The sequence below is a fragment of the Triplophysa rosa genome, linkage group LG1 (genome assembly GCF_024868665.1).
Source record: "Triplophysa rosa linkage group LG1, Trosa_1v2, whole genome shotgun sequence".
Taxonomy (NCBI): Eukaryota; Metazoa; Chordata; class Actinopteri; order Cypriniformes; family Nemacheilidae; genus Triplophysa; species Triplophysa rosa.
In genome coordinates, this window is record NC_079890.1 from 7883381 (window position 1) to 7910616 (window position 27236).

General features: G+C 39.0%; 1 protein-coding gene across 4 annotated transcripts in view; it reads right to left on the minus strand.

The window, feature by feature from the left end:
- eml3 (EMAP like 3) overlaps nt 1–27215 on the minus strand; it is a 113513-nt gene extending 86298 nt beyond the window's left edge. For 3 of the 4 annotated variants that reach the window (XM_057333836.1, XM_057333827.1, XM_057333811.1), the window contains exon 1: nt 26773–27215. In XM_057333836.1, the coding sequence (XP_057189819.1) occupies nt 26773–26797 (25 nt within the window). In that variant the 5' untranslated portion in view covers nt 26798–27215. Of the gene's footprint in view, nt 1–22053; nt 22248–26772 lie in introns of all 4 variants that reach the window. The other variant, XM_057333820.1, reaches the window with a different exon arrangement.
- Nucleotides 27216–27236: the final 21 nt, after the last annotated feature.

Below are 27236 nucleotides of genomic sequence, written 5' to 3' on the forward strand. Positions count from 1 at the left end.
ATATTTCCCTTTATAAAGACTGCTGTATCAATTAAATTTGTCCAACATTTGAATTAGTTCCTACTGAAAAATGATCTAGTGTACTTTAGTATTTACTGCAGTAAACTACTAAAACTCATAGATACTAGTGTTTTTGAGTCTTGTCATAGTAAATATTTAAGTATACTACAGTATTTGTAGTATTTACAAATGACTAAATGTAAATGTATTTGCTACAATTTATCCAATTACTATAGTTAATACAACAACATATTCTAGTGCAAAGTATAATACAGTTTACTATAGTAAATACAAATGTTTAATCTAAATCTGTGTTTTTTGTATAGATTTTAATTATATGGCACAGCGTCGTGATACTGCTTGGTATCGAGATACTTCAGCTGGTATAGTATCGTAAGACATGTTTACGTACCGTGACAACCCTACTATAAACGGCAACAGCACAATTAAAATGTCTGAGTTTGTTGACACTGCAAAGCAAATAATCTAATTTTGTGAAGTAAACTTTACTACTCTTTTGCTAACTGTGTATAAAAAACAAAGCCAATTTATAGTCTGTGTAAAGCAATATTAAATATGTGTTCTGAGTGTGTCACACCATTAAAAATGTGTTATTTACCAAATCAACCAAATTTGAATTTGAAAAGTAAATAAGTTATCAAATTCTTGAAATAATGAGAAATACTCTGCTCTCAAACATTGGGGGCATTTCCGCTGTCAGCGCTGAAGCCACGCCCACTCGCGTCTCTCAACCCGTGCCCCCAAGATGAGCAGCAGTACAATCAGTTTCAAGCACAGAATTACACATAACAAACAACACATCACAAAACATCACACTAAAAACAATTACATATCATTGAATCATCTTCCAGTTTCTGAATAATCCCTTTAAAATCTAATAAAATGTCCTAAAGACACCAAAATTTAGCAATTTCTATTGAAGAAAATTCGGTAACACTTTACTTGAAGGGGTATTCATAAGACTGACATGACACCTTCATAATCATGACATGACACATGTCATGAATATGAAGGAGATTTTATGCATGTTTATGACAACTGTCATTAAGTGTCATTCGCTGATTTGTGTCATTTTTATTGCAAAGATGACATTGTTTGAGTTGTCGACTCAAATAGAAACCCAGGAACAATAGAATGCTTATTAAAACAATTAAGCATTTGTTCCTTATCAGAGATGAAACCAATTCCTTGTTTATACATGAAGGGAAATTAGAAGAATTGTTACCACCTGGTAAAAACTTCATATGCTTCCAAAATGTTGTTGTGGTTTGAGCAATAAGATAATCAAGATAATCAGCCTTAGTTTTCCTAATGGTGAAAGTACATTTGTTCTTAAGCTGTCTAAAACATGTACTGTGACATACTGAAGCAGATCATGATCCCCTCCCTTCTGAGACTGGGCCGCAATGCAGTATTCCAACATGATAACGACCCCAAAAGAAGCTGAGGGTAAGAGTGATGGACTGGCCAAGCATGTCTCCGGACCTAAACCCTATTGAGCATCTGTGGGGCATACACAAACGGAAGTTGGAGGAGATGTCGTCATGGATGAGTGGAAGAGGACTCCAGTGGCAACCTGTGAAGCTCTGGTGAACTCCATGCCCAAGAGGGTTAAGGCAGTGCTGGAAAATAATGGTGGCCAAACAAAATATTGACACTTTGTGCACAATTTGGACATTTTCACTTAGGGGTGTACTCACTTTTGTTGCCAGCGGTTTAGACATTAATGGCTGTGTGTTGAGTTATTTTGAGGGGACAGCAAATTTACACTGTTATACAAGCTGTATACTCACTACATTACATTGTAGCAAAGTTTCATTTCTTCAGTGTTGTCACATGAAAATATATAATAAAATGTTTACACAAATGTGAGGGGTGTACTCACTTCTGTGAGATACTGTAATAGCGCTCTCAATATGGATATTTCTCTTAAACAAACGGCACGCATCGATTTGCTTCATGGTCAGAAGACCTTTGTTAGGACCACAGAGACGTGTCGAGTAGTTCTTTGATCGATGGATGCACTTTTTGGAGCTTTAAAAAGTTGACGCCCATTCACTCCCATTCTACCACTTGGAAGTAAAATGATACGTGGTATTATAACTCCAACTGCATTATTCTTCAAGAAGAAAGTCATATTCAGTCAGGATACCTTGAGGGTGAGTATAACATGAGGAAATTTTGATTTGCTGGAGAAATATCCCTTTAAATCAGAATACCAAGGAATATCCTTGCCTTTAACTCAAAGTTTTTTAAAATATGCATGCCTGTTAATAGTCTAAATAAAACTATCATAAAAATATTTACAGGCAGACTCAACATCAGGGATGATAAAAATCCTATTCCAGTCATAAAGAGCAAGATCGCGGAGAAAACCTTGTTCACTAAAATATCTCATACAACGTCTAACAATAATGCATGGTTTCTACTTAGATAATTTAGTCTCTGACTTTAACAACAACACAGTAATCACTGACATTATTAGCAAATACAGAAGCTGATAAATACTTGTGTGGAACATTAGTAAGAATAAGATAAATTAATGTTGACTTTTTATGACGATTCAAATTAAGTCTGGTAGGTGTCTCAACTAACTGAAAAAGGGAGTCGCAAGTTTTTTCAAGTTCATCAGATGCTGATTGAAGCCAGTTCACATTAAGATCACACAAGAAAACAAGCTCTTTGTAGTTCAGAGAAGTAACCATGTTGTTCATGGGGCCATGCATGCTCAGACGCTCCATTGCATCATCGTGCCACCATTTTAGCCCCGCCCAAAAAATCCTAAACACAGAATTGGTGAAAAACTGATTAATGGTTCAACTCCACAATTCAGAATATATACTTCAGAGTCTTTGTAATGTGTTTCTGCAATACATTTCTAACATTATGTGTGTAGAAACAATCCTCAGAATTCTCTTTAAACAGACTTTGAGGTAAATTAGTTGCCAGGCACTTTTTTCTAAGTGGGAAATAGACAAGCAAGCACAGCAGCTAGAATGGGGGAAATCAAAAGCCTATTAAAACTATTAATGACAGACCCGTCAACTGTCCCGAGTGTCATTCACACTTGCCCCAGGTAATCGGGCAGTCCTTAGTGTCGAGCCCTGCATAAGACATTTGTCCAGATAATGCGCATGCACATTTTTAAAGCAAAAAACACTACAATAAAAGTGACTGATTTATTTAACTGACAGGAAGGGCTTCATTCCCAAGGCTGAGCATTATGTAACCCTTTTTCAAGTAGCTCTTTCCACTAAACACTTACTGCAGGCGTCTTCAATAATCACTAGGGATGGGCGATATGGCCCTAAAACTCTATCACGATAATTCCTGGTATTTGTTGTGATAACGATAAAAATGACGATATATCCATAACGCCATCCACCGCTGTTTTTGCGTCATGTGATAGTAGCTGCATGTAGTCTAGACCCTCACAAAAACAAATATTATCAAATAGTAAAACTTACCCCAAATCAAACAGCTCCTAAAATATACCTACAGTATTTTTGTAAATATAAAATATAATAGTGAGATTCGACTTCAAAAGGTTGTAGTAAAGAAAAGTGAAATTAACTAAAGCTCAATAAACACATCATGTCATACCTAAAACTGTATATATTCTATTGTTGGGTGGAAACGATCGATCACTCTCTCTTGAACTGTGTGAACCTTCTCTTCTCACAGCAACATACAATTAATCTGTCTATGACTCGCGCTACAGAAAGATAACAGAAAAATGCGGATAAAAGAAATCTAATTAAATAATCCATGCTTTTATACGCTCATAAACTTATTTAAAATAACATAATACAAACTCGCATGTGTACTGTATGTAAACAGGCAGCAGTGCTGTGCACGCTGTGTCGCTATGAAAGCACATGTGGGCGCGAGCTGCGCACAGGACGCTCCGTTCATCCTGTATATAACAGGCAAGAAATCATATTAAACAATTTGCGCACGCGCGCATAACATCTAACGAATGTTTAAATAAATACTTTTAGCCAAACTAAATTTTGTGGTGTAACATATTATGACTATCAACGAATACTTAACAAACGAATTAAATAAAACGAAAGTGAAACTAAACATTAACTCGGATGCATCTACAGTGCCGACCTAAATGAGATTTAGAGCTTGTCGTTTAGTGCAAACTCTTTCTCAGCTTCACGTCCGCCCTCCGCTATACCCGTTTTCGCTTCACATACGAGCTGTGAATGGGTCTCGCAAAGAAATACGTCATCAACTAGAATTTATCGTTTATATCGCGGGAAGACTAATTCCTATCGTGTGGGGAATTTCTACAGGTATATCGCAAACGATATAATATCGCCCATCCTTAATAATCACACAGCTTATTTGTAAGGTTTTCATAATATGTAAAATTGCTTTCAACATAAAGAGGATGCTACTATTTCTTTACTCATGGTATCTAACTGAAACAGTATAAGCAAAAAAAATTTTTAAATAGGAGAACCGGACACAGATACTAAAGTGAAAAAACCATGCTGTTCCTGCTTTTAGAGCAACAGATACTAAAGACTCAGCTCTGCCCCTCTAGAATGAAATACAGACGTGCTCAAATTTGTTGGTACCCCTCCACAAAAAAACGAAGAATGCACAATTTTCTCTGAAATAACTTGAAACTGACAAAAGTAATTGGCATCCACCATTGTTTATTCCATATTTACTAGAAATCAGACTTTGCTTTTGATTTTTTATTCAACATAATATTGTAAATAATAAAACAAATGAAAACGTCATGGACAAAAATGATGGCACCCCTAACCTAATATTTTGTTGCACAACCTTTAGAGGCAATCACTGCAAGCAAACTTTTTCTGTAGCTCTCAATGAGACTTCTGCACCTGTTAACAGGTAGTTTGGCCCACTCTTCCGGAGCAAACTCTTCTCAGGTTTGATGGGTGCCTTCTCTGCAAGTTTCAGCTCTTTCCATAGATGTTCGATAGGATTCAGATCAGGACTCATAGAAGGCCACTTCAGAATAGTCCAATGTTTTGTTCTTATCCATTCTTGGGTCATTTTAGCTGTGTGTTTTGGGTCATTATCCTGTTGGAGGACCCATGACCTGAGACTGAGCTTTCTGACATTGGGCAAAACGTTTCGCTCCAGAATGCCTTGATAGTCTTGAGATTTCATTGTGCCCTGCACAGATTCAAGGCACCCTGTGCCAGATGCAGCAAGGCAGCCCCAAAACATAGCCGAGCCTCCTCCATGTTTCCCTGTAGGTATGGTGTTCACTTCTTTGAAAGCTTGATTTTTCATCTGTGAACATTGAGCTGATTTGACTTGCCAAAAGGCTCCAGTTTTGACTCATCTGTCCAAAGGACATTCTCCCAGAAGGTGTCACGAACACTGGGGAAGAACCCAATTGCAGGCAGCAGTTCAGGGGTTAACAAGGATTTTTAATAAGCAAAAAAACGAAACAAAGCAAGGGTAAAGATAAGACATAGACTAACTATCACTAAACTGAAATAAACAACACTAGACATAAACTAGACTGAACACTTACTAACTAGACTGGGGTTTCCACAGCAAACAGGAACACAGCAAACACACCACACACAATGACCGAACACAGGACAATGAAACATGAGGGCATTAAATAGGAAAGACAAACGAGGGATAATTACACAGGGCAGGTGAGGGTAATGAAACACAGACGGGAAGCAATACGTGAAACGAGAGGGGCGTGGCCAATGACAAGACACGAGAAAACACATGAGAAGTAAAAACATAGACAACTCATGGTTTTCTCACATAAAACATAAGGCTTTGTCATGGCTCTGCCGCAGGACCAAGAAAAACATGACTAAATGAAGCAGAGCCATGACAGAAGCCTCCCCTTTAATGAGCACCTCCAGGTGCTCACCAAGGGGTAGACTGACAATACAAGACCGACTGGGTGACAGACAGGACTAGGCAAAACAATGAGAACAAAATCAAAGGCAGGCAAGACAAAATAACCACAGGATTGGGGTGGGATAATAAAAATAACAAACATGGGAGGGGGGGTGGGGCAAAACAAGGGTTCAAAGGGGGCAGACCAAAGGGTGGAAGTCCATGGGGGTAGGGAGAAGGGGGAACAGTCTTAGTCCCCGGCTGCGCTCGAGGGCGCGGAGTCCTGGGGGACTTGGGGGGGAAGTCCTGGGGGGGACTAGGGACTAGGCTGAGCGCCGGCTGGAAGGCCGGCTGCTGCACCGGACTGGACATCGGCTGCACCGGACTGGATACCGGCTGCACCGGACTGGATACCGGCTGGGACGCAGGCTGGATCACTGGCTGGAACACCGGCTGGGACGCCGGCTGCACCGGACTGGACGCCGGCTGCACCGGACTGGACGCTGGACTAGACACCGGCCGCACCGGACTGGGCACGACACTCGACACGACACTGGACTGGATGCCGCCTGCACCGGACTGGACGCCGGCTGCACCGGACTGGACGTCGGCTGCACCGGCGTGGACGCTCCTCCGCTGCGCCTCTCCCTCCTTCTCCGCACCACCGGATCGATCCATAGCCGACCTTGGCGAATCCGTGGGGACCGGACGGAGTTCCGCAGCGGAGGAGTCCGCCGACGTCATCCCCGGATCCCCCCTCCCCAGCCCGCTACCGGCTGCACCAGGGTGAACGGGGACCGTGGAGCTCAAGCCGGAGGGTAATGAGTCCCCCCTGGTAACATCAGCCAGGTCGCGGCCCTCCGGCGTGAACGACCGCGAGGTGGAAGTCCCACGTGGAACCCCACCTCCGGGATCGTCCCGGTTGGCCACGAACCTGACCATTTCCGCAAACCCTAGGGGACCCAGCAGCCTCTTCTCAGACGGGGTGAGGCGCTGAGTGAGGCAGCAGTTGAAGATTGTCTTCAACTCTGCCTCGTTGAACTCAGTCGCCTCAGCCACCACCAAGAATGCCCCAGTGAACTCCCGGTTCCCGTAGTTCCCCTGGCGGAAACCTAGCAGCAAGCGGGCTAGGGCGGACCGTGAGGACGACACCGTGCCATCCATCTTGCTGCCCGCTGGGTTCTGATTTGGTTCGGTCATTCTGTCACGAACACTGGGGAAGAACCCAATTGCAGGCAGCAGTTCAGGGGTTAACAAGGATTTTTAATAAGCAAAAAAACAAAACAAAGACCCACGGTGGGGTATAACAAGACAAGCAGGGTAAAGATAAGACATAGACTAACTATCACTAAACTGAAAACACGTGAGAAGTAAAAACATAGACAACTCATAATTTTCTCACATAAAACATAAGGCTTTGTCATGGCTCTGCCGCAGGACCAAGAAAAACATGACTAAATGAAGCAGAGCCATGACAGAAGGATTGTGGCTTGTCAATATGAATTTTAGCAAATTCCAGTCTGGCTTTTTTATGTTTTCTTTCAAAAGTGGAGTCGTCCTGGGTCTTCTTCCATGGAGCCCACTTTTGCTCAAAAAGCGATGGATTGTGCGATCAGAAACTGACGTACCTTCACCTTGGAGTTTAGCTTTTATCTCTTTTATCACTTTAGTTATCCTTGGTTCTTTTTCTACCATTCGCACTATCCTTCTGTTCAATCTGGGGTCGATTTTCCTCTTGCGGCCATCCCCAGGGAGGTTGGCTACAACTCATGGACCTTAAACTTCTTAATAATATTTGCAACTGTTGTCACAGGAACATCAAGCTGCTTGGAGATGGTCTTGTAGCCTTTACCTTTACCATGTTTGTCTATTATTTTCTTTCTGAGCTCCTCAGACAACTCTATCTTTTGCTTTCTCTGGTCCATATTCAGTGTGGTGCACACAATGATACCAAACAGCACAGTGACTACTTTTCTACATTTAAATAGGCTGAATGACTGATAACAAGATTGAATATATGTGTGATACTAATTAAAGAAACTAATTAGTTTGAAATATCACTATAATCCAATTATGTATTATCTTTTCTAAGGGGTACCAACAAAAGTGTCCAGGCCATTTTAGAATATCTTTGTAGAATAAGCAATAATTAATCTCTTTCCACAGCTTCTTTGATTTATTCTATGACATACCAAAGGCATGCAAGTACATGATACAATAGCTTTTAATTTCATCACTCTTCAAGAGGAATGAAGCATTATTTCAATGAGCTGTAAGGGTACCAACAAATTTGAGCACGTCTGTATGTTCAAAACAAATAAAACAAAAATAACATGTTTGTTTTATTTGTACAGGGACATAAGTCAGTTGTGGAAACTACTCTAAGCAAAGTTTTACAGATTTTTTAAACTAAATAAACAATATCAGAGTTATTTGGTGGGGGGGGGGTATTACCTGAAACCTGTTACACAGTAAGACTATACTCTTTTTTAGACACCTCTTTTAATACTACGATCCTCCTTCTGCTCGAAATTTGGTTGTGAAACCTCTTGATCTGTGTGTTTATCTTTCTCCATTATCTTTCTCTGTGTAACGAGCAGGAGCACTGCCCATTTAGCCTAATTATTTTTATACTGCAGCATACACAGAATTAAATAAAAATGTATTAGTGCTGTCAATCGATTAAAAAAATGATTGAATGATTTTTTTTCTGTGATTATCAAGATTAATCGCACATAAGATTAATGTTTTTAAATATACTTTTACATTCCAATAATTTCACATTTACTCTCCAAATAAATGTAGAAACAACATATTTCTTTAACAACATCATTTTATGAATGAAAGCCAACATTCTGATATTAGTACTGCAACTGATGTCTCCATTAAATTGATTATTTTTGCTTTATTTTAACATTAATTATAGCCGTTCAACATTGAAGCACAGTATAATTGAGAACTATCATGTCTAACAGGTAGGAATTATACAGAAATTGAATTTAGTTCTCAAACACTTTACAGTCTTTAATGTTAAATTCTAAATTAAATACAGAATTGAAGCTACAAAACACATTGAATTCCTCTTTCTTTAGTTCTTTAAACTGACCATAACTCAGACAGTTTCTGCATATCTTATGTTAATCTCGCCAGCTCATCTTCATTTGGTCACCATGACATTACTTTGTGACCACGTTCTGAGTACGTCTTGGCAACGTTCCATTTCTTAGAATGTTTGCTTGCGTTCCAGAAATGTCTTAGCCATGTCCTTAAATAACTTCGTGAATTAATCCCTTGGACAATGTTGTAGCAACGTGATGTACTAGTCTTCAGATAACCTAGACACTGGTCATTTGATTAATGAATCTGGTCATTGTTGCTAACAATAATTAATCTGGTCATTTCTATTTATTACGTTATTGTATGGAAAATTTATGATCAGAGTAAAATCTGGTATAATGTCAAGACGAATGCTATAAATCCGACTTCTGACAGGAGTTTAATTCGATACCACAATTAAAACTGCGTTTCTATTTATTTAGTGCACACGTCTGGTATGTGCGTGCACGTGCCTTCTCTGTTCTGCAAAGAGACGCGCGCAAACATCATTTAAACGTTAACGCTAATTACATTAGCAGTTTATTAATATTCTTTCTTTACTTTATGGTAAAGGCTCTTCTTTGCCCGCCTCCCCCCTCACCTCCATCCGACTTAACAGCTGGCGATTTTGTGTCTTTCTTCGTAAAGAAAACGACCACCATCAGCAGTCAGTTCTCTGTGCCGCTGCCTCCTGTTCACGCCCAAACCCCCGACACATGCTTGTTCCCCTCTTTCTCTCTCCTATCTTAAGATGATGTCTCCAAGGTCATGTCTTCTAACCACCCAACTACCTGCCCGCTAGATCCCATCCCCACTCATCTCCTCCAGGCCATCTCTCCATCGGTTGTTCCCGCTCTGACCCACATTATCAACTCGTCTCTCACCACTGGTACATTTCCCACAGTCTTCAAAGAGGCCCGTATTACCCCACTACTGAAGAAACCCACTCTTAATCCTGCACTGTTAGAGAACTACAGACCGGTATCACTCCTCCCCTTCATTGCTAAAACTAAAACTCTTGAACGTGTGGTATGTAACCAGCTCTCATCCTTTCTCACCCAGGACAACCTCCTGGACAGCAACCAGTCTGGTTTCAAGAGCGGTCATTCCACGGAGACTGCACTGCTCTCTGTCATTGAAGCCCTGAGACTGGCAAGAGCCGCCTCTAACTCATCTGTACTTATCCTACTGGATCTGTCTGCTGCCTTTGACACTGTTAACCACCACATATTCCTGTCGACCCTCAAGGCTATGGGTGTCTCTGGAGTGGTGCTACAATGGTTCAGGTCTTACCTCACAGGTAGGTCATTTAGAGTATCCTGGAGAGGAGAGGTCTCTGAGTCCCAACATCTTGACACAGGGGTGCCTCAAGGCTCAGTGCTTGGTCCGTAGCTATTTTCTATATACATGACATCCCAAGGCTCTGTCATTCGGAAACATGGCTTTTCCTATCACTGCTATGCGGATGATACACAACTCCACCTGTCATTTCAGCCTGACGATCCGACTGTTTCTGCACGCATTTCAGCATGCCTAGCCGACATCTCGCTCTGGATGAATGACCATCACCTGCAGCTGAACCTTGCTAAAACAGAACTGCTTGTAATCCCGGCTGACACAAAGATTCATCACAACTTCTCCATTCAACTGGGCTCATCAACCATCACATCTTCCAGAACGGCCAGAAACCTGGGAGTGGTGATCGACGATCAGCTTAACTTCACTGATCAGGTTGCCAGCACCACCCGGTCCTGTAGATTCATCATCTACAATATTAGGAAAATTAGACCTTTCCTATCCGAACATGCTACACAAATCCTAGTCCAGGCTCTTGTTCTGCCCAGACTGGACTACTGCAATGCGCTACTGGCTGGACTTCCAGCTTGCACAACCAAACCTCTACAGATGATCCAGAATGCAGCGGCAAGAGTGGTCTTCAATGAACCGAAGAGAGCGCACGTCACTCCTCTCTTCACTAAGTTACATTGGCTCCCTATAGTCGCTCGAATCAAATTCAAGACTCTGCTCCTGCCCTACAAGACCACCACTGATTTGGCACCCCCTTACCTTCACTCGCTAATGCAGATTTATATACCCACCAGATCCCTACGCTCTGCAAACGAACGACGTCTTGTGGTGCCATCACAAAAAGGTAAAAAATCTCTCTCACGTCCCTTCTCGGGATCAGTTCCACATATATGGAATGATCTACCTGCTGCTACAAGATCAGCAGATTCTGTAGCCATCTTTAAGAACTGTCTGAAAACACATCTCTTCCGTCAACACCTGACTGAACAGTTCTGATCTCTTTTCTACTTTTCTACTAAAAAAACTTAGCTCTGTATACTGTGGTGGCTATATGAGTGGCTATATTGCACTTATGCTTTTTGTTGTCCTTATGTTGTTCCAATTGCTTCCATTGTTTCCCTCATCTGTAAGTCGCTTTGGATAAAAGCGTCTGCTAAATGACTATCGATTATTTTAGTAATCGAGTATTCTACAGATTTTCCATCGATTAATCGGGTATTCGGATCATAAATATTTTTTCTTTATTAAAGAGAAATACTAAATATACAAGAGAAAATAATACAGGTCTCTTAAAATGAACAACTAATTTGTTTCCTTTTTAGAAAAAAATTAAATTTTATTGCTGAAATTGCATCTGTGAAAAGTTAACCCATTTAATACTTTACATTGCCATATTACATTCAAAATGCAATATAATACAAATGTATAAATAAGAAACATTAATAAAAATAGAAAGAACAATTTCAAAGGTAAACAACTAACTTTGCACTTAGTTTATCTAAATTAGTTTTTTTTTTTTTTTACTATCAAATAGTAATATATTTGTCCACATAAAATACCAAGTTAACCGGACTTTTATTTTGGTAGGTTGTCTGAGGACGCTTATTTTTTAGTATGTCTGTTTCTTCACTCAAACCATAAAATGTTCGTGAAATAAACTCTCAGAGCAACTCTGGAGATGAATTTCATGTCCTCATAAAGCGCAGACGCAGACAAATTCATGAGCATCACGTGTGTAGCACTTTAAACTGTGCAGTTCATTCAACTCAGACACGCAGAACAGACAGATGACATGTGTAAATAGGATTCGGCGTTCACTAGTCCGCATCTAGTTTGATGGACTCAATGCAGCCGCAAAACAAGTTTCACTCGCAAAATAGACTAAAACTAAGTAAAATAGCAGTTCACCATTTCAATAAGCTATCAGTTATTTATCAGCATGAGACACGCGTGTGAACAGATTAAAAAGCGTGTCTCGCGGTGAATGCGTGAGACTTGAGCGCCCTGTAACATGAATAGAGTTTAGCAGGCTGTGCGTCAGTAATAACGGTCCGTGGGGAAACGCAGTGCTCCGTGTGTACTGTAGTTAAATGGATTACACAAATCGAATTACTCGAGTAACCTTAATTTTATTTTCAGCTGTCGTCTTTTTTCTTCTTCAGAGAGCAGCACCTGCCTTCTAACAGCTGCCTGCATGGTTGCCGATTCTTTGTGTTCTCTTGCTATGTACGCATCTCTGCAGAGTGCATGCTTCCGCGATTTACAGTGTTTTTGGACTGTATCTCGTTTAAAATGAGGGTTGCAACAAAGGCCGAGTTGCCCGCTTGTTTCTGTCCTCTGCAGTACTTTAAGTTGTCATCAAAAATTAGCCATGGGAATGTTTTCTGCCACTGTAGATCGAAATTGTATTTCCTATCCTACCAACAGTGGAGGATGAACCGTTATCGCCGCTTGGTCCCTCATTTACGTTTTCGTCGCCTTCCTCTTCCATATCCTCCTCAGGACCGACTGTCACGCTCTGTCTTATGAAATAATGACTAATTGTCTTCACAATTCACGTATGTTCCGTGTCTATCTCTCACTATGCGTTACTGCGTTTACCTCCGGTTTTTTTTATGTGGCGCCTAGACGCACTTTGCGTGGATCACGTGAGTTTTTTTCTGAGACCGCGTTATTGGTGTTTTATCTGCTTTTCATAGAAAAAAATCATTCGCACACGTGCAACTAAATACATTTTCCAGTTCGCACACATCTATTTTTAGTCGCAAATGCGAGTGAAATGCTCGCACTGTCGAGCCCTGAATGTAAATGTAAATTTCATGGCCCGGTTTCACAGACAGGGTTTAGCTTAAGCCAGGACTAACCCTTAGTTAAATTATGATATTTAATCTTTTTAAAAAATGTTTATGTAAAAAACATTACTGGTGTGCACTGTGCATCTAGAGACAAAACAATGGCAATGGCATATTTTAAGATATTTCAGGGCATGTTATTTTCGGTTCAAACAGCTCAAATTTTCATTTTAGTCTGGGACTAGCCTTAACCCTTGTCTGTGAAACCGGGCATAAACCTTCAGATGTGAGAGTAAACACATATTTTAGTGATTTTCGATCGATTTGGCGCGTTTAAATGAACGGACCCTGATGTTTGTGAGTGTGACTAAAGAAGCTTTTGATTGTTGTTTCTAAAAACGGACAACGTGCTAAACTAAATGTTAAGCTTAAACATAATGTTTATTCATCTCTGTCAATAAATATCTGCTTTAAATCCTCTATATTGTGTTGAAGTCTTTGATTATTTATGTCATGTACTACAGTATAAATAAAATATCTTATTGTGATGTATTGCAGTTTGTTTGGATGGAAAGCACAACAAAGTTCACATTTTCAAAAGATTTCAGTGACTTAGGTATCTACTTTTAGAATAAAATGTATTGTCTCCAATTAATATAATATCAATAATAAGAAATATAAAATAATTAAAAGCTTGCTGAAATTTTTCAAAAAAACATTTAGCCTTTTCTAATCATGTGCATGATTTTAAAATGTGTGTTCACATAGCAGGGGCCAGAAAACAAACTTTTATTCTTATTCTTATAAAACATCAAAATGATCAGCCACTAATAATCCCTATTTCATGCAGAATGTTTTGGGGTTCCTCTAGATACTGTCTTGTACAAGAGAGATTCTCAGGAACCACTTACAAGTTTACAGATCTTACAAGAACCATTTTTTTTTTATTTGAGTTCCTTCACTAACCCGCAAAGCACTTTGAGACTATCTAATCTTCTTTTATATACCAAAAAGTACTGAAATTGCTTGATATAAGTAAATCACCAGGTCCTGACTATGTTGAACCGATGTATTTGAAATGAGCTTCTGCCATCATCTCGCCCCATTATTTTATTTATTTAATCTTTCACTAATTACTGGTGTCATTCCCGAAGTATGGAAATCATCTTTTGTTGTTTCATTATTAAAAGGGGGAGATCCAACAATTTTAAATAACTACAGATCTATCTCAAAGCTTTGTGTGGAGTTTTATAATCGTTATACTGTGCTTTATACATATTTGAATAGAGAATTACTCCAATTATGCATAAAATGTAATCTTTAACGCACAGATTAAATCACAAATTAATTTAATCCCAAATGTGAGGGATAACGAGCAGCTCCAACGCCATCATAAAGTTTGCCGACGACACGACGGTGGTAGGTCTGATCACTGACGCTGACAAAACAGCCTACAGAGAAGAGGTGCACACTCTGTCACGTTGGTGTGAAGAACACAACCTCTCTCTCAACGTCAGTAAGACCAAGGAGCTTGTGGTGGACTTTAGGAGAAAAGACAGAGAACACAGTCCTATCACCATCAACGGAGCACCAGTGGAGAGAGACAACAGTTTCAAGTTCCTTGGTGTCAATATCACAGAGGAGCTCACATGGACCACTCACACCGAAGTAGGGCTGTGCCGATAAACGATATCATATCGAATCGCGATAGAATGTATTTCAAAAACGATGATAAGCTATTGCCATTTTGACTCGATATGGATTAATTTTACAGTCTAACAGAACGCAGAAATAAACGCAACAACAGTCGGTCAGCGTGCAGCTTTTATCATGCGCGTCAAAGTACAAAGTCCATTTCATACTGCACTTGCCAAAGAAAACTCAACATGAGGAGGAAAACATGACTGGAAGCGGAAACAAAGGTGAAACTATCCTCGAGTTGTCATCACGCGGTTTATCAAGTCTTTTTTTTTTCCCCGTTAAACAAAACAAACTTGAGGCGCAATTGCAAGCGAGTTACTTCGAAACTCAAGCACAAACGTTTTTATATCCATCGTTAACATATCTGCTAACATGAGCTGGTGCATATGAAACAAACCAGCGCTGCCCTGTACAGATTAGAGATGTAAGGAAGTGAGTTTGTGTGCACATTAAAATATTGACCCTTGTATGTAAGATGCTTGCATGATTAAAGAAATGTACTACAGTTTATGTGAGATGTCTTTAAAGAGTACATTCCTCGAATGTAAAAAATACATTTCATGAAGTGTTTAATTTTGCCGTGTTTGAATGTAAGCAATCTGCCAAGTTGTAAATCCGAAGGTGAACGAATAACAAAGTTATTAGCTTATAAAAAAGGTAATCGACTCTGAATCACGCGAACAAGTCATGACCTGTCCGAATCTTTAACCACAATGTATCTACGTCACTAGAAATAATCCCCGCCTAGGACTGACTGCGAAAACTTAACTCTCTCCTCCCCAAACACTGCACTAGCTCGTTCGTGATTTGTGCATCATGTCTAAGAGAAGCTGTGTTCTATGTAGTGAAACTAAGTCAGTCTTATTTTCACTACCAAAGGAAGAACTTCTGAGGAAAAAATGGTTACTATTTATTTTTCAAACGACACCAAAGGAGTATAAACCGAACGTTTTACTTTGCGCGCGTCATTTTACCGAAGATTGCTTCATCAATCTTGGTGCCTTTACTGCAGGATACATTAAACGTCTTTCCTTAAAAGATGTTGCAATACCAACTTTATTTGGACCTGTAAGCTCCACCGAATCACAACCTGTAAGTGTGACTCTTTATTTTTGTCTTTACTTAAAATTAAATTTGTGTGACGTTATCTCATGTCTGTGTTTAGCTAATTGTATTTTTGGGGTTGTTACTGTTTGTTTACCTAACGTTAGCTATAAACTCAACCATATTAACTCACAAAGTCTTTATTTCAAGAACTGCATGGTGTACTATAGTTATAATAACATCTGAAGATACGAACACCGTACACTGTATGCCGTGATAACTAACTGTTACAAGAGAAGTGTCTTAAACAGTCCTTTTTCTTATTGGCATCTGTATAAGGATTAAAGAATGATTCGTCAGACTCGGGCTCGAACTGGTAAGGTAAAATCGACGCCATCTCTCTCTATACACTGTTAATATCCAACCACCTGCAAACCGTAATACAGTAGTAATGATAGGCGGTCCATTTGCGACACATGCTGAACGCGTTTGACCAATCACAGCAGACTACACTATCTGACCAATCAGATCAGACTACGCTGGCGGAAAGGCGGAGATTACACAGATGAATCGCGGAACGAATCATTTGAGAGTCAGTCAAGAAGTAAGGTAATAAAAACTGCTTATTATTATGAAATAATAGTATTTTTACATCATGTATGTACATAAACTTGTTGTCGGACACCCCATAAACCAAAATAAGCCCTTAAAAATATTGAGGAATGTACTCTTTAAGGTTCACTGAATGCATTGAATGAATCCCACTACTCGAGCAAGACATTATTGCAGCGTTATGTATGTGCGGAGGTGCTGAGCCAATAGCGTTCGACTGTACGCAGTAACGGAGCCCTTTCATTGGTTGAATGTACTGAATGAACACTCCCTTTACTTAACAAGTCAATTGAGTCAAAATGAGACTGAATGAACTGGTACATGTTGTTAATGGCCTAATATCCTCTGTGTTGCAACAGTGCATTCATTTAATTGAATTTTAACTGGTTAACGGTTAACGTTTGTTAATAAACTGTATTTAAAATAGATTATTTTAAATACAGTTTTTTAATTAAATATATATCGAAATAAATATCGTTATCGATCAATATAGAAAAAAACTATCGAGTTTCCTTTTTTTGCCATATAGGCCAGCCCTACACCGAAGCCATATAGAAGAAGGCTCACCAGCGTCTCTTCTTCCTGAGACGGCTGAGGAAGTTTGGCCTGAATCACCACATCCTCACTCGATTCTACACCGGCACAATAGAGAGTATCCTAACTGGCTGCATCACTGTCTGGTACGGTAACAGCACCGCTCTCAACCGGAAAGCCCTGCAGAGAGTGGTACGAACGGTGTGTGAAAAAAGCGAGAAGGATTACTAGAGACACTAGCCACCCGAGTCACGGTCTGTTCTCACTCCTTCCATTAGGAAAGAGATACCGCAGCATCGGAACCCGTACCAGCAGACTATGTGACAGTTTCTTTCCCTAGCAGTCAGACTCTTAAACTCTTGACTCCCACAGTCTACCCATTAGCACTGCACTTTATCCCCCCACTAGCATGGACAACCAATAACTCTAACACAGTCAGAACAATACGTACCAATCACTGAATACTACGCACATTGTGTGTACATTTGCTGGTGTGTAGTTATATGTAAATCATGTGTCATTATTATGCGTACACTACGCACATTGTGTACATTTGCTGCTGTGTAGTTACATGTAAATTGTGTCATTCGTTATACTACGGTCTAACACTAACAGAAATGTTTACTTTGTAAATATGTACAAGAAATGTCTACTGTATTGTAATTCTTTGTTACTTGTAATCTACATATCTGTCATACTGCCATGTTGGTCGGAACTGCACTAAAGTTTTTCACCTACTGTTACTCTTGTGTATATGGTTGAGTGACAGGGATTTGATTTTGATTTTTTTTATTTGATGATAATTGTTTAAAAAAAAAAGATTTTAACAACGTGATTGTTTGTTCGTTATGACGTGCTCATCACGTCCCAGAAACGTTATTTGATACGTCGCTGCGACGAATATGATACTTTCCAGATATGTCTACAGGAGGTAATCACCATGTCCCAACAACGTTCAATGTTACGTCGTCACGATGAATATGGGAATCACAGTTACGTCACTGGAAGTTATTTGGTACGTCGTGGCAACGAATATGGTCCGGTCCAGGTACATCGTCACAACGTAACTGTGTTTAGCTGGGTTGTCCGGTCGGGCAAGTACAATTCTCTCTCACTTGCACATACAAAACATTCACTTGTCCCGGACAAGTGTTAAAGTGATAGTTCACCTAAAAATTAAAATTCTGTCATCATTTGCTCACCCTCATGTCATTTCATACCTGTATAAGTTACTTTGTTCTGATGAACACGGAGAAAGATATTTGGAAGAATGTTAGCAATTTTCAATTCTCTGACATCATTGAATGCCATAGTAGGAACAATTTAATGGTAGTCAAAGGTGCACCAGAACTATTTGTGTTCCTAAATTCTTCTACATATCTCACTTTGTGTTCAACAGAACAACCAAATATACAATATTTTTTTCCTACTATGGTAGTGGATGATGTCACAGAACTTAAAATGGCTAACATTCTTAGAAATATCTTTCTTTGTATTTAACAGAAGAAAGAAATGTATATAGCTAGAGGGAAATAAAGGAGGATTGTGAAGAGTGACAGGTTATATTTGTGTCAGATCAGCAAATATATCACTTGAATATAAAACTAAATAATTACAACTGTATAAAATAACAAATACAAAGTTTATTTGCATTTATTGGGCTGGCAAGTGTAAATGTCACGATGGTGCATGGAGAGAAGAACCCAAGCGCAGGCAGACGTGAAGGGGTTAACAAAACAAGACTTTAATAACAAACAAAGAACAAAACAAAAACCCACGAGGGGGTGTCAAAAACAGGAACGAACTAAAACACAAAACCAGAAACCAAACACTTCCCTCGGTGGGGCAAAACAAAACCAAACAAAACACAACACAACACAACACAACACAACACAACACAACACAACACAACACAACACAACGTCCAGGGGCAGGAAAACCAAAAGAACCAACACGGCAAGGTGAATACTCACAATAGTAAGCACACAGGACAGGTGCACACAGCACATCAAACGTACGTACACATGCAATACACAAGCACAGGACAAAGAAACATGAGGGCATTTATAGGGAAGACAAACGAGGGATAACGACACGGGGCAGGTGTGGGTAATCAAACACTCAGGGAAAGATAACAAGGAAACGAGAGGCCAATGACGAGACACTGGAGAGAACGCATATTATTGTCAAAAGGACAATAATATGTTTCTCTCCACACATAACCAAAGACTTTGTCATGGCTCTGCTACAGGACCAACAAAAACATGACTAAATGAAGCAGAGCCATGACAGTAAAAGTGCAAATATGAAGCGGTCTATATCCAACTATTTTAAAAGACAGAGTGACAAATTAACAGCACGATTCATCAACTGAGGTCATTATGTAAGGTCATTATAATTACCATAAAAAAGGGTAAAAAGTTGGTGCGACCAACTGAGAATGTGGGTCGCACCAGTGCGACCAGAGGGAAAATGTGTCTAGAGCCCTGTCAAGACAAACGCATCGCGTTTTCTCTAAGTGAAAGTAATGTGACACAGGACAATCCTGTCGTGTGTTTACAAGCCATACACATTGCGTTCTATGAGTGAACGGACAAACGTGTCACAGTGACATTTTATCTACTTTTAAGTAGGGCTGGGTATCGAAGGCGATACTTTTTAGGCACTGACCGAATTGCCTCGATACCATCGAGTATCACAAAACGTCTTGTCGTTCGATACCACATTTCGATACCAATATCACCCATACAAAATTTGCGGCAAGATAATTGCTGCCAAAATTAGCAACACGACAAATCTAATGAAGCGGTGCCTGCAAGAAGACCGGGCCGTCATCCTCTCTCTCTGCCACATTGAAATCCACATTGAACAGTCCTGATATTGTTTGTGTGACACACTGAGGTGGTGTACTCTCATTTTAAAGTGGAATGAGTCTGTGCAATTGGACAGTTTTCTTTAAATTATGATCTGAAGTTATAGAAATAATAGTACATACAGGCCATTTTGAAGTACTGTACATTAAAAAAATCCACATTGAACAGTCCTGATATTGTTTGTGTGACACGCTGAGGTGGTGTACTCTCATTTTAAAGTGGAATGAGTCTGTGCAATCGGACAGTTTTCTTTAAATTATGATCTGAAGTTATAGAAATAATAGTACATATAGGCAATTTTGAAGTACTGTACATTAAAAAATCCACATTGAACAGTCCTGATATTGTTTAGGTGACACACTGAGGTGGTGTACTCTCATTTTAAAGTGGAATGAGTCTGTGCAATCGGACAGTTTTCTTTAAATTATGATCTGAAGTTATAGAAATAATAGTACATTTTGAAGTACTGTACATTAAAAAATCCACATTGAACAGTCCTGATATTGTTTAGGTGACACACTGAGGTGGGATAAGATTGTTGTAAAAAATATAAAAACTGCCTAGCAGTTTAAAAACAGCTTAAAAAAGCCTAGCAACCACCTAGCAACACAACTGTCAATCTTTCCCGTTTGGCCTGGGTTAAAGCCTTCAATTGTAGTGCAATTGAGGTTCCATACATCGTTTTATGGGTAAAATTATATATAAATATATTTAATTTTCTAAATGCATTTGTATTTTAATTAATTCACAATCGACAGACTGAAACCACGTTCGAAATAGATCGCTTTATTTTGAAATCCAAAAAGCCGCTTTTACTGTAATGCGCAGTATATGCGCACATAACAAAACCGAGTGAGGGCTAGTTTGACTGTCGTTTCCGAAGTGGCGGCTGGCTTGACCGCAGTCTCTGACAGGTAATGTACCGTTCGAAACACAATCGACGGACTCTTATTGGTCCGTGCATGTGTATAAGTTAAATTATTGTTTCTGTGCGCGGTTAAAGTTAGTCCTATTTAATGGGACCTACGTAGCGTTATATTTTGTTTGGATGTATGACTATAGATAGCTAGCAAAATGAGTGCCAAACGCTTTAAAGGGATAGTTCACCCAAAAATGAAAATTCTGTCGTGTCATTTACTCACCCTTATGTAATTTCATACCTGTATAAATTACTTTGTTCTGATGAACACAGAGAAAGATAGTTGGAGGAATTTTTGTAATTTTTAGTCACAGGACATCATTGACTACCATAGGAGGAACAATTAATTGGTAGTCAAAGGTGCCCCACAACAGTTTGATTTCCTGAAATCTTCAAAATATCTAATTTTGTGTTCAACAGAACAAAACAATGAATATGTTTGCCTACTATGGTAGTGGATGATGTCCCAGAACAGAAAATTGCTAACATTCTTCCAAATATCTTTCTCTGTGTTCATCGGAACAAAGAAATTAATATAGGTTTCAAACAACCTGAGGGTGAGTAAATGATGACAGAATTTTCATTTTAGGGAAACTATCCCTTTAAGGCTGACCGTAACTGATTAGGATAAATTAAAGACATCTTATTTTTCCATTTCATTTTCAAAACAAAATTAACTTGTTTGCATTTACCTCAACAGTGTTTTATATTTTTTCTTTAATTGTTCACAGAGGAGGCCAAAGCTTCCTTAAAGATCTGTTTGCTGTGGAGGACAGAGATGACTGCCATTAGCACTACAGAGAAGAGTCAGACACATAAAACACTACAGATGATTCCATCTATGCTGTCTTCATGAGTCCAGTAACCTGTGATGCTGTCTGATGTGCCAGCACCATCCACACCCTCAGAGCGTACATTTTCTACTGCTGGGGACATTATCAGTCAGGAGCACTCTTGCTTGTCTCCCCGAAAAGCAGACTTGCTGAGTGATTTAAAGATTTTACGCAGCTGTGAGCCTCACATACTGACGACAAACTGTTAATTTCCAACTAAAAACTGTTTAAACTTTATTAAAACCATTAACACTAATGTCTTGCATTGGTTACACTTTGTTCCTTTTTGCTTTTTAAACAAAAAGAAAAATTGGTATCGAAAAAGGTATCGTTTAGGAATCGGTATCGAAGTCAAGGTATCGGTATCGGATTTGAAATCGAAAATTTTGGAACGATACCCAGCCCTACTTTTAAGTTGCCACAGGTCCCTGAGGTCTTACTTAAAAAATACCGGTACTTACAATGTCTTTTTTTGCAGCTTTGCCTCGTTCAGTGTGGGGGATTTCCATTGAAAACAAAATAAATCCATTGCTCTCTTGTCTCCTGTGAGGCTGGTAACAGTGTTCTGTGTTGGTCTGTGCACCCAACGACAGAATAGTTAGCATGTTTGGCACGAACTTTCGCCATGGCGTTAGAACCGATACACTCCTGTCACCTGCGAAAAACAAAATGACGCGCTGTGGGTGGAATCGAGCAGATTAAGGGGCGGTGCTATAACAATGAGATCCCTGACCTACGTCATCAAGGGAGCATAATCTGAAGCACTGATTTTTTCACATGCTTTCAGAGAAAGGGTAACAAACCAAAGTTACTGTGTTGTACTTTTTCATGTTTTCTGGGTTGGTAGATGAACCGGGGGAACCGATTATAGCACCTAAACACAGAAAAAGTAGTATTTTCGTGAAATGTCCCCTTTAATCCATTTAACTAAAGTACACATGGAGCACTGCGTTTCCTCACGGACCATTATTACTGATGCAAAGCCCACTAAACTCTGGACATGTTACGTAAACACAGAAGACACTGCAGAATAAATTACAGAAAAATATACCGAGAGCAGAGGTTTTCATTTCTGCTCTGACTTCAGCCAGCAAAGTTTATCCTGTTTGACTAGCGCACGACCAAAAATGTTTACAGTACGTATAATGTGCAAAGGCTGAAAGCAGTCTTTATGGCTGTTTAAACACATGCGCGCCTAATAGGGCTGTGCAGTGCGGCATATATATATTTACCAGTGTAGCACGCATGCGATACAGTTTGGCAGGTGCATTAAACAGAGCCGCTTGTTTGTGTGAAGTGCGTTTGTCGTTGTGCTTGTTTTCGTGTGACGTTAATCAATGGCGCACCACTATTTTACTTAGTTTTTTAGTCTATTTTATCAGTAAAACTTGTTTTCCGGCTGCATTGAATCCATATAATTGAGTCCATATAACTAAATAATCCTGTTATTTACACATGCCATCGGGCTCTTCTGCTTGTCTGAGTGAATGAACTGCACAGTTTAACGTACGACACGCGTGATTCTCATGGATTTGTCTGGGTCTGCGCTGTATGAGGACATGAACAAAGGAATTTAATCTCCAGAGTTGCTCTGAGAGTTTATTTTTTAGAACATTTTACTGAGTGAAGCTATGTGAAGTGAAGCTATCAAACACAGACTAAAAAATAAGCGCCTGACAAAATAAAAGTCTGGTTAACTACAGTAGTTTTATGTCGACTAAATACATTACTATTTAATAGTAAAACATAAAAAGCAGAACTTTGAAAAATTAAAACAAATTTAGGTAAACTAAATGCATCATGCATAAGATGTAGTTAGTTGTTTGTTTACCGTTGAAATTATTCTTTCTATTTTTATTTATGATTCTTATTTATATATTTGTATTATATAGTGTTTTGAATGTAATATCAATTTTTTGCTTTTGAACAACCCATTGTTAAGATTTGATCCAATCCGATAGCCGAAATCCAACCAGATTACTTTTGAAACAACCAGCCCCATATCAATTGAACCATACAGGGCCTTAAAAATATAGTTCCCAAAAGAAAAGTTGCTAACACACTTTACAATAAGGTGCTATTTGTTAACAATTAGTTAATGCATTAGCTAACATGAACTAACAATGAACAATACTAATAAAGCATTTATTAATATTAATTCATGTTCATTTCAGCATTTACTAATACATTATTAAAATCAAACGTTGTCACTATTAACATTAGTTAATGCACCATGAATTTACATGAATAACTTTATTGACATGAACTAAAATTAACAAGGATTAATTAATGCTGAAAAACTAAATTGTTCATTGTTAGCTACTGCATTTCTAATGTTAACAAATAGCACCTTATTGTAAAGTGTTACCGAAAAGTTTGTCAAGCACAAGAATCAAAAAGGACCAGTAGCGAACGTGACGTTTGAGCGTTGGCCCTCACGCGCACCACCCTCTATCCCCCAACACACACTTACCACAGTACAGTAAGGTATTTTACCTTACTGTGCTTTCCTATAGAAGTGAGAATACATCAATATACCATCACACTTACCACATGATACATTTACAATGCTACTCCAGACTTGAAACGCAACAAGCCAAACACAGCAAGACAGTTATCACCAAAATAACACACAATACAAATACAAATCATTATTACACATGTGCATTATGATCGGCGTGTCGCATCACTCGCGTGTATGTGCTCTTCAACAGAATAATGGACAACATGACAGACACTGCCTCCCAGTCTGATCATAAAACCAACATAGACTAACATACACAATGCCAGTTTAAAAAACAACACCTCATGAGAGCGCTCTCAGCAAAGTTTAAAGCTTAAATCTCTGACACTGGCCTTCAGAACGATAACGGCCCATGATTGAACAAATTCGCCCATTTATCTTAACTCAGTGCTCCAGGTCTACATCTTCGGTCTGAAAATGAGCGACGCCTGGTTGTTCAATCAGAGCGAGGCACCAAATCGCTTGCAAAAACCTTTCCTCATTCGGTTCCCCCCCGTGGTGGAATGAACTACCAGCCTCCTTCACAACTTGTACCTGTTCCGCATTTATTTGACTAACCAATAACTCTGTCTGTCTGTCTGTCTATAAAAAACAAAAAATCTTGTTGTTCATTCTCTCCTTTGCTTACTCCAGCTTTAATCCTCCTAGTAGCATGGCCTTGTAAACTAACGGAACTATTTAGCGTGTTGACAAAATGTTTATATGCTCTCCTACTTGTAAGTCGCTTTCGATAAAAGCGTCTGCCAAACGATTAAATGTAATGTAAATGTAAACAAAACCGGTGCTACAGTAGCAGACAGTAAACAGGGATTCACCAGCGAATAAACTATGATTATAATAAAACTTAATATTAAACTGGTAACGTTACAGTGAACTAAACGTATGGAACTGACCGTAGTAAATTTACCATTTATCTGATAAAATGTCACTGTTATGCAGAATAACAGCAAATATGCATGCACAATATGTTCAATTTAAAACTGACCACAGTCAAAATCACTCACCTCAAATAAAGCTAACGTTAAGCAACATAAACAAATGTGCACACCAGCAACCAGAATGAATTGAGGCACAGTGGCCTCATAAATCATAAATAACTTACAATTTGATGATCAAATTACTTGATAAAGTCTTCCTCCTGTTGTTTTGAACAACGTTCATCAGCTTTTCTCTTTTTTTTCCAAGACTTGATAACAAAATTCATCCACATGCTGTTTTGAATGATGTTTTCCGCATTTCCTCTTCTTTTGCAGTTTTTTTTGCGTTTGGTGAACCAACTTCGTGTGCTTCTTCCGCTTTACAAGAATGCTGGTGAACAACCCCCCAGATGGCGGAAAGTTAGCAAAAAACTAAGCGCGCCCATTTAGAAAAATTATATGATTGGTCAGTTTTACTGTCACTCAAAATGAATCTCTCCCATTGATTTACTGTACTGTCACCCAGCGGTATACTACTAGAAGGTTCCCCAACCCCGTGTAAGCGTTCCCCAACCACGTTTGACTTCTTGCAGGCTGCGCAGACAGTGTATGCCATCGCAGAACTGCGACTGCTCTGTGATCTTTAATTACTTTTGTGAGACTTGGAAATCTCACGTGGATAGAGTCCGTAACGATCCAGGAAGTCAAATATACATATCTAATAGGGAAAATCGGCCGATTTGTATTGAAAATAGTATTTTTACGTTTTTAAATATTATTTTTTACGATAGTTTAGGTCATCACAGAGTGACTAGAGGGCCCTGAGGGTTCGCTTCTGAAAAGGACATTAAGGTATCTCTAAAATTTCTTGAGTTACAGCATGCAGATTTTGTAAAAATAACACAAAGTGCTTTTTCCTCATTTTTATTATGATATAGTTATGGTGTTTTGTTGAGAATTTCATCTTTTTTAAACAAGATGAATTATTTGGTATCAAGTTGATTCCACCACATTGACATTTATGCAATCATTCCGCAAATATTCTCATAAATTGAAATAAAACCAGAATTTCAATCTCAGTCCTTAGAAAAGAGAATTTATGCACGTATTTTGCAAATTTATTTCGAAATTTTAACCTTTTTAAATGTAATTAAACATTTTTATGTTGTGTGCTTTTGGTAGATTGTGTCATTAAAGACGAATCAATAAACGCGCTGATAAGGTTTATTGTAAATAAAGTTTGATATGTAAATAATATTCTCTAATGTCCTGTAGAGAAATTATTGGCAGTGCACAATCCGCACAACATAACATATCCGCTCAAAAGTAACAGAAAAAAAGAAGTGATCTTTCCAAGAAATGTACTATTTTTTGAGACTACACTGCCCACAAAACATTATTGCGAATATTGTTAAGGACTATAAAATAACAATACCTCATACGTTCCAGAGGTTTCCATAATCATTAACAACCAAGCTACCAAATAAGTTTTACCGTCGTTTAAAACTGTAAACTAAGTGAACTTGTTCTTGGCCATCTTATTTTTTTTGCGAGGGAAATCTGATAGTGTCAAGTGAAATAAACCTTAACACACTACAGTACAATACACAACAACAAAAATGCATTTTGACAGTATACAATCCGCATTTTAACTATAGCTTATTGAACCAAACCTAGTTAGCATTGCTTAATAACTTGAGACAATTTTGACTTAGGCCAAGACTATTTGTAAAACTCACCAAGACTATTTGATGATCCATCCATGTCTGTGTCAAATACTCCTCCTTACAGAGATGTAAAATAAGTGATTATATGATTTAGTATATTCCATTGGCAGAAACGCAATGCAGATCTCCACATAAGTTGTCAACACTAATGGCAAGAGCTGGACGAACACATGGCAGCATACAGGCGCCACAAAGCAGAAGCTGTACAGTGAAATCACGAATCCAGGAAATGCAATAGTAGGAAATGAGCAATGAGTAAAGACCTCTGTCTATGGTAAGACGCATGGGGCAAGTGCACGATTGCGTGGAGTGGGTTAGCTCCTGCAACCACGTCTATGTAAAGACGCGAGATTTCTTTATTCTTTCCTGAATTGAAAACTAAAAAAAATATTGCGGTTTTGTTGCTGTGCAGTTTCCAGTAGAGACAAAACTTTCACAGCTACAGAAGTTTTCATCCAATGTGCCACCTAGCGCTA